At 34.3% G+C, this 12356-nt stretch overlaps 1 protein-coding gene across 5 annotated transcripts in view; it reads left to right on the forward strand.

Moving 5' to 3' along the window:
- Positions 1–12356, forward strand: part of ATRNL1 (attractin like 1) — a 931221-nt gene that overhangs the window by 711654 nt on the left and 207211 nt on the right. Inside the window, exon 28 of one of the 5 annotated variants that reach the window (XM_077126126.1) lies at positions 8695–10647. The exons of the other annotated variants lie outside the window; for them this stretch is intronic. Within the exon in view, the coding sequence (XP_076982241.1) occupies positions 8695–8832 (138 nt within the window). The 3' untranslated portion in view covers positions 8833–10647. Of the gene's footprint in view, positions 1–8694; positions 10648–12356 lie in introns of those variants that run through there. 5 annotated transcript variants of the gene reach the window in all.

The raw sequence follows: 12356 nt of genomic DNA on the forward strand, positions 1-12356 counted from the left end.
TTGCCCCAACTCAAAGCCACGAGCACTCTAAATTTATGTATCCCTATTCACTTCACCTGGCATTGTCAAGTGGCTGTTTCTTCCTCCTAACTATGCTTAGAGAAAGACTATTATTTGTTAATTTAGCTCATTTTGCTTTTACAGTTTATAATTATTCAGTTAATTTTTAAATTAAGGGAATTACTACATCATTCTATTAAACTTAGACTCATAATATTTATGGTTGTTTTGTAAGAATTCACAAGAAAATATAAATAAAGCACTTTGTTTTCCACAGAACAAAGATAAAATACATAAATTAGCTTAATTATGAAGTTCTGTGTCTTCAAATGAGTCACTTTGGTTTTTTACTTTACTCACTAATGAATGAAAAGAATTGAAATTGTATTGTTTTTTCTAAGTACGCAATCTAGAGGTATTAAAAAAATAAGTATCGGTTAATAATTTGTCTCCATTAAATAAAATGAAAACAATACAATAATAAAGGAATTAAGTAAAGTGGCACATTGCCAACTATGAGACAGGAGAAACATTCCAGAGCAATTAAATAAAGGAAATCATTTCTTCCACCATGGATACTGGTTTTTCAGTTTCAAAGTTGTAAAATTAATATAGGGAGGCCATCCCCTCCTGCACTGAAACTAGAAACTGTACAGATTTCTTTGAAATGCCTATTAATCCTGTAAATGGTTGCCATAAATAATTAGATCTAAGGAACCCTGATTTCTAAACAGCGTATAATATCAGTTTCCAAAATAAATGTAACTTAAATTTATATAGATGGCAAAAAATACTGAAAGGCCCAGAATTAAAGAAAAAAAAAAGCTCAAAAAATCTTTTGAATTTCTCTCCTTACAGTAGATTTACAGGGTAAACAGATATTTGATTCCCATCTCATCTGTAATTTGAATATACTGATGCTCACTTCGCAGAATTGTTGGAAAGTTTAAATGCACTTAGCATAGGGTCTGACCCATAGTCTGTGCTCAAAGCAGTAGAGCAGTGGGGCATGCTGTCTGGAGAAGATGGTGTGGAAAAAGAGTAGCCCAAACGGCAGTCTTCTAAAAGGGCGGTTTTTTTTTTTTTTTACCTATGTTTTATAGTGGGTTTCAGAATTGGATATCTAAAAAGAGTGACTTGGATAAGTCGGTTTTGAATATGACTGACCTTGGAGTTATGTAAACCTGATTTCATATTCCATGTCTATCAGCTAATAGCTGGTTGATTTGGGCAAGTTACTTAACTTCTCTGAACTCAGTTTCTTCATCAACAAAATAAAAATAAATAATGGTAGCCTTATAGACTGGCTTTGAGGATTTAATAAGATCATACATAGGAGAGGGCTTTACAGTGTCTAGCACTTCAATAAATGGTACTGTTATTATTCTTATTCTTACTGCTAAGTATAGAGTCTTAGGTCCTAAGTTTCTTTGCATGTCTTTGAACAATATGGAAGTCAAACAACTACTGCCCAAGAAGTGTATTATTTTAGGCATACCTTCAAGATATTGTACATTTCATTCTAGATTGCAATAAAGCAAATATCACAATAAAGCCAGTCACCCAAATTTTTTGGTTTCCCGGTGCATATAAAAGTTGTATTTATACTATAGTGTAATCTATTAAGTGTACAATAGCATTATGTCTAAAGAAACAATATACATACTTTGATTAAAAACTATTTTATTACTACAAAGCACCATTATCTCAGTCTTAGGTGAATTGTAATTTCTTTGCTGGTGAAGAGTCTTTCTGAGGTTGATGGCTTCTGATTGATCTGAGGGGGTGGTTACTGAAGGTTGTGGTATCTATAGCAATTAATAAATAAGACAACAACCACATTTTCCACATTGCTTAACTCTCCCTTTCATGAAAGATTATTCTGTAGCATGTGATGCTGTTTGATGGCATTTTACCCACAGTAAATTTCTTTCAAATTAGAATCAATCCTTTCAAACCCTGCTGCTGCTTATCAACTAAGTTTAGGTAATATTCTAAATCATTTGTTGTCATTTCAACAATGTTCACGGCATTTCAACAGGAGGATATTCCATCTCAAGGAACCACTTTCCTTGCTCATCCTTAAGAACCCACTCCTCATCTTTTAAAGTTGTATCATGAGATTGCAGCAATTCAGTTCCATCTTCAAGCTCCACTTCTAATTCCAATCCTCTTATTTTTTCCACCACATCTACAGTTACTTCCTCAATTGAAGTTTTGTAACCCTCAAAGTCAAACATGAGTGTTGGAGTCAACTTCTTCCAAACTCCTGCTAATGTGGATATTTTGACCTCCTCACATGAATCATAAATGTTCTTAATAGCATCTAGAATGGTGAATCCTTTCCAGAAATTTCTCAATTTACTGTGCCCAGATCCACCAGAAGAATCACTGTATTTGACAGCTATAACCTTACAAAATGTATTTCTTAAATAATTGAACTTGCAAGTCAAAATGACTCCTTGATCCCTGTGCTACAGAATGGATGTTGTGTTAGCAGGCATGTAAACAACATTCAGTTCATTGTACATCTCCATCAGAGCTCTTGGGCAACTAGGTACATTGGGACCAATGATCAATATTTTGAAAGGAATCGTTTTTCTTTTCCTGAGCAGTAGCTCTCAATAGTAGACTCAAAATATTCAATAATCCATGTTGTAAACAGGCATGCTGTAATCAGACCTTTATTTTTCCATTTATAGAGCACAGGGAGAGCAAATTTAGCAAATTCTTAAGAGTCCTATGATTTTAAAAATAGTAAATGAGTATTGGCTTCAACTTAAAGTCACTAGCTTCATTAGTCCCTAACAGGAGAGTCAGCCTGTACTTTGAAGCTTTGAAGCCAAGCACTGACTTCTCTAGCTATGAAAATCCTAGATGGCATCTTCTTCCAATAGAAGGCCATGTCGAAAATCTGTTTAGTGTAGCCACTTTCATCAATGATCTAAGTTAGATCTTCTGGATAAGTTAATGCAGCTTCTACATCAGTACTTGCTCCTTCACCTTGTGCTTTGATGTTATGGAAATGGTTTCTTCCCTTACACCTCATGAACCAACCTCTTCTAGTTTCAAACTTTTCTCCTGCACCTTCCTCACCTCTCTCAGCCTTCGTAGAATTGAAGAGAGTTAGGACTTTGCTCTGGATTAGGCTTTGGCTTAGGGAATGTTGTGTTGGTTTAATCTATCCAGTCTACCAAAACTTTCTCCCTTTCAGATATAAGACTATTTCACCTTCTCGTCATTCATATGTTCACCAGAATAGCACTTTTAATTTCCATCAAGAACTTTTCCTTTGCATTCACAACTTGGTCAGCTGGTGCCAAGAGGCCTAGCTTTTGTCCTTGGCTTGAATTTCTTGTCTTCCTCACTAAGCTTAATAATATCTATCTTTTGATTAAAAGTGAGAGATGTGTGACTCTTCCTTCACTTGAATACTTAATAACTTAGTCGAATGGGTTATTAATTGGACTCATTTCAATATTGTTTATGTCTCAGAGACTAGGAAGGACTAAGTAGAGGGAGAGATGCCGGGAAACAGTGGTCAGTAGAGCAGTCAGAACACAGACAGCATTTATTTATTATGTTCACCATCTTATATGGGCATACTTCGTGGTGCCCCAAAACAATTACAATAGTAATATCAGTGATCAATGCTCACAAATCACCATATTGATATAATAATAATGAAAAAGATTGAAATACTGTAGAATTACCCAGGTGTGATACAAAGGCTAAAAATGATCTTAGTTAGATCTTCTGGATAAGTTGCTGCAGTTTCTATACTCTGTTGAAAAAATAGCACCAATAGACTTGTTTGTTGCAGGGTTGCCACAAGCCTTCAATTTGTGTAACAACAAAAAAAAAATGCAGTGTCTTCAAAGCACAATATACTTGGAAGCTAATAAAGTAAGAGTCAAGGCCTCTTCCATGGCCAGATACTTAATATATATTCCTAATTTTATGTTCTTTTTCTTAAATATGGGCTATCTAATTGTCTGTTTCAGAATCCACAAATCCTAGATCTGGGTTATGCTACCCTGAAGGGTTTTTTGGTTGTATTTTTTTTAACTGATAAATTCAAGAGAAAGTCTTCATAAGGAAGTTTTATAAGGAAGTTCAAAATGTATGCCATCTAATGAGCCCATTGGTAGCAATATTTATATTAAATTTCTATTTTAAGCCAAAATCCCATAAATTCTACACTGTACATTCACCTTCAAAATGATGCTTTAAGTAAAAATAACATATTAAGCAATGAAAGTTAGAAGTAACTGTAGTATGGTAGTAAAACTCAAAAGAAGTATAATTGGTCTAGATTTGTCTAATTTTATATACTCAGTATTTTTTAAGCTGGTTTTCAAAAGAAGGGAAAACAGTTTTAACAGATCAGTGAGAAATTTCACTGATTAAATCTAATCAAAATAAATATCAGTCCTCTTCATTTTTGATGTTTTAAAAGCATATGGAGGCATTGATCCTCCAATAAATTATAAATTAAATGTCTGTTACTCACCCATGCAATAATTGAAGCTGAGAAAATTACATATTTAAAATCAATAAAACAATCTCCAATGTTGTAAAAATAGACTGTAGCCCACGGAAAATATATTCACATTTAAAATTGTTCACTGAAAAACTTTGTTGAAAAATATTTGGAGGTCTTTCTAGTGACGTCATTTGGTGAGTTTGAATAAAACCTTAATAAAACCACTGAAAGTACCTTGTAATTTATGCTATTAATCTTGGTCTTTGAAAGAATTTTTATGGATTATCTCAATATACCTACAAATTTAGTAGATATAAAATATGAAAAATATTATGTAAAGCAGTCCAGAAAAATATTTTTGATTCAGAATACAGATGCTTTTAAAATGTACATCCTACTTTTAAAAAGTGCCTATCTACTTCAAGATAAATAATGTATTTTGAAAATGTTTCACATAAAAAAATTATTCAATCTTATAAAAGGAATGAGATTAGTTTTTACCTTTTTAGGAAGGCAGATGTTATACAAATTGAAGCACACATTAAGTAACAGATAAGATTTACCATTATTTATCAAATATGTAACCCTAGCATTATAAGAAATATCATTCCCATTTCACAGAGGAAGAAAATCAGAGCAATCAACATTAATAACTTTCCCAGGATTGCTGATGCAACCAGGACTAGTATTCATAAGATTTCTGCTTCCATCTAGCTCTTAACCTTGTTAGATCACATCATCTCTCAGTATTTTTAGAAAATGACCTTTCTTTTATGTTTTCACCAGATTGTGAATCTATATTAGCGTTACTCTTTTCTCTGCTTCCCTTTCTTGAGAGTGCTTTCAAGAGAGAAATCAGTTACAGTTTTTAACCTCTTCCAAATAGTTAAAACATAAACGATCACAGATACAGTAAATCAACTTAGAAGTTCAATGACTTGATTGGGATGCTCAGTTTTACAATAATAGCCTAATCTGAAATTTACCTAAAATTCTTACTCTTCATAATTATTTTCCACTCGACAAAAAAAAAAAATCTGTTCATAAAAAGATAAATGTTAAAAAAAAAAAAGATATTTCAGACAGCTTAATGGGACTGCCACTGTTCTAGACAACTATTGTTTAGAAGGAATCTTGTGTTAGCTGAAGCCTAGTATAGAATGAACAGATTGAACAGTGTCTTCAGTTGTACTTTAAATTCAGGATAGACAATCTTCAAAAGAAATGAAAAGTCCTTTGACCATTAGAGTTATTCTGTGGCTAGAGATGAAGTACTATACTAACTGAACAAAGCTTGCAATTGTGGAATTGTATTCCAAGGTGAAAGAGAAGGTTAAAATTTTTTTGTAAAATCTTTGTTTCCTAATAACAGAAATTCCAGAATTGTTGAACTCAATATTCATCATCTCATTTTATACTGTGCCTAGTGCTTATAAATAGGAGATAGAGAAAATATCATATTGCTCAATATTTTGGCAGCTAATTACAAATGTCTCCCTAACCAAGTCTCACTGAATTGCTCCCTTCCAAAAATTTCAACATTATTAGATATCTAATTCATTGACATGGTCCATTTGAAGAAACAATTTATTAGTCTAATGGTTACCACCTGTTAGATGAAGCTGAGAAATGAAAAGATCATAATTGAAAGCAAATGCAGTAAATGTAGACTCTTTTTTTCTGGTTTCACAAAAATGATTGTGTGTGTATGTTTGTGTGTGTGTCTGTGTGTGTGTGTGTGTGTGTATGTGTGTGTGTATCCTTTCCCCGGACAATTTTAGTACATTTGCCCTATGAACTGAAAGCCATAAGTATCCCCACAGATATTTTTTTGCAAGTGAAATTGCTTTTCATTTGGCAAAAACTAAACCTGTGATTCATAGCTGCTTAGAGCACTCAAGGCCAAAGAGTACATCTTGCTTGCTTTGACTGACATTTTTGCAAGCTAAATCAGACCTGTGTGATTCAGCTGCATTGAGATTCATAACGCTGAGAGGAGACATTTGGGCTGGTGTAAAGAACATAAAGGGAAATTGTTTTAGAAATTGTAGCTGGTGACTGAGGTAAAACTTAACCACAACCAATAGGAGTTTTCCATTTGTATTTGACTGGGGACATAGCGTTTTACTGCCACCCTCTCTTTGTACAGAGAGCTCAGTAAAAAACATTAGAAAAGATTTAGAAAAGAAAACTGTCGTGGGGCAGCAGGAAAAGAGAGGCTTTCTTCTGCTGTGAGTAGTAAAATCAAGGCAGAGAGCAAGAGCAGGATGAATATTTTTTTGATAGGCCTTAGCACAGGCCTTAAAAGTGTAACAGTGTGTATGGTGTATAAAAGGCAGTGTGCAAAACAATCCATCACCAAAAACATTCCCCCTAAAAGTCGACCATTAGCATTTCATTCCTTTTAGATTAGTTCATTGGTTTTATTTATCACATCCCTTTAAATTCATATGCCCAAAAGGAGTTAAAATCTTAAGCTCTGATCTTCTTACATCAGATGCTTTCCTATCCAGACTCAGTACAAGAAAACTGCTTTGGGAGGAGGGGGCTTTCAAAGAGTGGGGTGTGTAAAAAAGATTACCATATGATTTAACCTAGCTGACGCCCCATTTTTGCATAATATTTGTTTTATTCTCTCTCTCTCAAATCCATCATATTGGATTTGATTCAGGACTGCCTACATAATTTTTTATGTAGTCCTAGCGCAAAATGAAAATGCAGACCCTTTGTTAAAAAAATTACCAAAACTTTCAGGGTGGCAAGAGCAGAGCATTTAACCAAGAATGAGACTTTACTAAGCATAGAGTCCTGTGTCATTGCACAGTTTCCTGCCTGTGAACTCAGCCCTGATCTTATTCATGATGGTAGTGGAAGTGGTGAACTCTAAACTTGGTTGATGAAAATGTTTTAATTAAAGATTACCTAAATATTGTGACTTGTGAACTCTCAATACCAATACCAAAAATTTGAGTCCAAAGTATTTAATGCTGATTTGGGACTTGAGGAATCACTAAATCTATTATTTTTCCACCTTCTTCCCTATTTGCCAAACCATCTTTGGGGATGTGTGGGATTCATGAGTTTGCACCTTATTGTTGCAGGTTTGGACCCATGCCTTCACTTCTAAACTTGATGTACAAAAGCCCAGCCCCCAGGGTTTTATTTTGTTTTTTTCTAACTCATAAACCATCCAAATCTGGAAAGCCAAGGATTACACCCTATAATTTCCCCCAACCTAGTCTCAGGGTTGAGGTTAAGATGGGTGTGAATGATAGATGGGAAGATACCTAGCTATACACAACCAATGCACCAAGGTCCTGGATGGGGAAGTTAGGCCTAAAGAATCTTGGTCAACTAAGCATCAAGTACCACTGGGTAGACGATAGTTCATATTCTTTTTCAAACTTGAGTAAGCTGCTAAATAAACCAATATTCATTTCCTTTCTAGTATACATTTCTACTTTAGTCCTGTCCAACAATAGCATGAATTTTAATTCCTCTCTTAAATGTTGTTTCTTCATATTTTGTTGACACATCATTATATTTAATATTTCTATTAATTCCACCTCTGACAGAATGTCTCAGGATTTTTTCTTTTTTCTTTTTTTCCAGGATCAGTTATCACTGGTCACTCTTCTGACTTACTAATCTTTTATCAATTGTGTTTGGAGTAAATGAGGTCATTATTCCTACATAAGACTATCTTTTCTCCTCCCTGTCCCCATCCCACAAGCATCAACAAAAGTTAAATGAAACAATGGCATTTTTATGATGTCGACTAATAGTCATGAGACATTAGCTCAGACATGAATAAAATTGAAGTTTTGAACAATCTGCTGTTAATTTTTAATATTATACTGTAGAAAATAATGATAAATTTTGATTTTGATCAGAGTTGAATATTAAAAGCTTTCTCTTTTTAAAGTAATAATTATAAAATAACTACATGATATTTGGTATAATTCAGAAATATTTACCTCCAAATTTTTCCTTCTAAAACATGCAATAGTAGCTTATCAGCTTACAGGCATCTGAATTTTGATAGTTTAGTTTAAAAATGTTGATGTTGTTGAATCAACTTTGCAATATTTGGCTGGAGTTAAAAAAACGAAAAATTCTTTTATCTTTTACAAATAAAATGTCTAAGTAAAGTAGTACTCAGTTTTATAATTTGATTTACTTATATACAACTTTTCTGTTCTCAATAGATTGTTTTGACTTTAGGAAACAGTATTTTCTCTTCAATCAGAAAACATTTACCTGCTAAATACCACTTTATGGTGTTGGATTATTCTTCTAAACCAGGTACCTTTTTAAGATTTTATAGCCTCCCAGTTATTATCTAATATAGCAAAATAAACATGAAGCTGAATCCCTACAACAAAATATGAACAATTATAAAACTGAACTGAAAAGACAAATGTAGTATATGGACTTCCAAATATATAAGATATCTGGAAAAGTCAGTGCAGTATTTTTGTTTTTAGACAAAGTGTTTAAGGAACAAGGAGTATGTGAATCTACAGAAAAGTCAAATACTCTTTTCATTGAAGGAACTGCATTGTGCTAGAGGTAACATTTAAGCGATATTATAGGCTGCTTGACTTCTTAATGGCATAGCCAATTAGTTTTAGTTTGTGATCTCTGTTAACAAGCTTAATCGTGAATGAAAGATAAAACATCTTTAAAACAGATGAAATAGTTCAACAGTAAGTAGTATATTTGTACCCAAAATTTGGTACTAAAATTTGCTTCTGTGATCTTGCTACAAAGTAGACCTTTGCCTCCAATTATATAGAGCCCATGTTAATTTTGACATGGAATGCATGTAGGTAGATGTGACAACAGAAGTAACATTTGGCCTCCCTGGGAAAATGTGACCTGGCGAAGAGTAAAGATTTCATAATAATGTTCAAATGCTAAATACTCTTTTTAGGCTTTGTGGTAGATTAGGGATGGCTTCAATACTCTGGTTCTCCTGCCATCAAGAGATGGAGTCTAAATTACTTCCCTTTGAATCTGGTTAGGTTCTGTAACTGTTCAACCAATAGAATATAGCAGAAGTGAAGCTTGCCAGATTGGAAGTCCAAGCTTTAAGAGATTGGCAGCTTCCACATGTTATCTCTTTGAATATTAATTTCTAAAACTACCTACCATGCTGTAAGGCAGCTCATGCATTCCCATGTATGGAAAGACCCAAGTGTGGGAAGAAACCAAGACCTCTACTGACAGTCCTAACTGAGCTGCCAGCTGCTAGCCAGTGCCACCTGGCAAGGCATGTGAGTGAGTCGTTTTGAAACAGATCCACAGAGATGAGCCCCCCTCCGAAAGCCTTGTCCAAACCGTAGATTGAATTACAACAGGAAATTTGGGGATTGGTTGTTGCCATTTATAGTCGTGGCTAGCATCACAAGAGTGCATAGTAGGTACGGAACTAAGACATGAAAGAGAGATTTGAAAAGAAAGAGTTGTATTCCTGACCTTCAGCTTTTGCTGAGACATTTCTCCAATATCTCTTCAGACTGGGAAATAAGATAATTTCCGTTTTTTCAAAAGCAGGATGAATGACATCCTTAGCCCTTACAATGGTGATTATAAGCACTTGTGCATGGATGTGTGCACTAAGTATTCAAAACAGGCCTCGCCCTACGTCAAAGACAGTGTTGAACCACAACTGATATGAACTAAATACATGCTGAATTGAAGTGAATGTACCAATGGATAGTTCATTAGGATATTCTTATATTGAATTAATTAAAGCAGCTTCTCTAAACAGAGGTTTCTTTTTGCCAGCTACATCTTTCTAAAGATATGAAAATACCTGGTTATCATGTTGTTCAACCATTCCCTTAATACAAACCTCCCAAGGGCTCACCAGAACCTGCTAATAAAGTTAAGACTTCTTAGCATGGCATTTAAATGCTGCTGAAATCGAGTGTCATTCATCCTTTCAACTTTGTATCCCTCTGCTACTCTAGGACAAGCCTCTGTTCTTAACCATGTCAAAAGGAATATGCCGCTGTGCCCTGCTCTTGCTAATCTCTCTGCCATGACTTTTTTCCTTATTCTCATAAAAATCCTACTTATTTTTAAAGACCGAGTTCAAATTTTTGTGGAAGCCTTTCTAATCATCACAGCTGACATTACTCTATCTCATACTTTCCTGTCCACTCATGAACACACAAACTTCTTTATTTTATACTTATTTCCATATGCATCTTTCTTCTCTAACTAGATCATAATATTTTGAAAGATTAGAAATAAATCTTACTTTCTCAGCAATCCTCCATATTAAACAAAATAGATGTTTAATATCTTGTTCATTGATTGAATATTCACTCTTAATGAAGGCAAAAAAGTAGATGCTATTTACGTTATCAGTGAGAAAGGATAAGATTATCACTTTTATTTTGCCATCAAACAGCAATTATTCTTCTGTCCTTTCTAGTTCTTCTCAATTTATAATGTCTTTTGCCAGAAAGAGTCACTATTTGTCCGTCACCTTCTCTCCAAAATTAAAACAATACAAAACAAAAAAATTATCCAGGACTACTATAAAAATAGAGAGATGACTCCCAGGAATGAGTCTGGCCCTGGCATCATAAGATCAACAATGCCATCCTGACCAAAAGGAGAAAAAGAACTACAACAAATAAGGTATCAGTGGCTGAGAGAGTTCAGATAGAGTTGAGCAGCTACACTGGAGGTCCCTCTTAGGCAAGCTTTAGTTAGACATTGCCACATACCAAAACTTGCCAAACACCAGCCAAAACCATTCCTGCCAATTCTAAAGAACACCTATGGGGTTATATAAGATTCTTTACAGTTTGCATGCACTAGGATAACATTCCAGAAACCTACAACCTCCATATGGGTCCCAGGACCAGAAATGCAGAGGGACCAGCCCTTCTAGAACATCAACTAGTTCCATCCCCCTATCCCATATTACTGACAGCCCCTTCCAACGTGAAAAAGTTAGAATGGGCATAGCCCCTAAAAAGTGAAAGAAAGATCAAAGGTGATGATGGAGTTATACAGAGAAGGTAGGGTTTAACAAATGAGTATGATTGCTGAATCATTATATTGACATCTCTCTTAGTCTCCAGTATCTTAGAACAGCTAGAAGTAAAAACATAAGATGGTGGAGTTGTAACCCATACCAAACTCTGAAATCTGTTCTACAACTAAGTGTTTCAATGTGCTTTGAAATATATTGCTTTTTAGTATTTATGTTATTTTTCAAAAAGTATATTTCTTCTAGCCTCCAGTGTTTTGGATCAGCTAAAAGGAAAAATCTGAAATAGTGGAATGGTAACCCATAACAAATTCTGAAATGTGTTCTGTACCTACTTATTGAAGTATACTTTGAAAATCATTGCTTGTTTTTCTTTTCTTTGTATATATATTATATTTATCAATAAAACAAACATTTTTTAAAAGAAACTAAGTAGGTGCTGCTTACGTGTGTTATACATCTCCTCTTGAGTGAATTCACAGCACCTTATGGAAAGAAAAATTACTTCACAGGACTAAGGTCACTTCTTGCAAACTGGAAAATTTATTAAGAAAACAATTTAAACCTATCCAAACAGCTTGGCTCTCTTCTGCAATGGGGGATTACCTCTAAGATTTTTCTCTCCAGAAGCAGCCTGTTGCTCTCCTAAATCAGTGGTTCTCAAAATTTGGTGAAACACTTGTTAAAATGAAAATTCTCATGTCCAGCCCCCTCCAAGATTTTAATTTGGCTGATATGCAGTAGAGTCATAGAACTCTTCATTTCAGCAAGCATCCCCGTTGACTCTGATAGAGATGCTCTAACCAATGAGAATAAGTAATTTAAATAGATACCTTTTTAAAGTAACTTGCTGAA

Source organism: Tamandua tetradactyla, chromosome 13, assembly GCF_023851605.1.
Source record: "Tamandua tetradactyla isolate mTamTet1 chromosome 13, mTamTet1.pri, whole genome shotgun sequence".
Taxonomy (NCBI): Eukaryota; Metazoa; Chordata; class Mammalia; order Pilosa; family Myrmecophagidae; genus Tamandua; species Tamandua tetradactyla.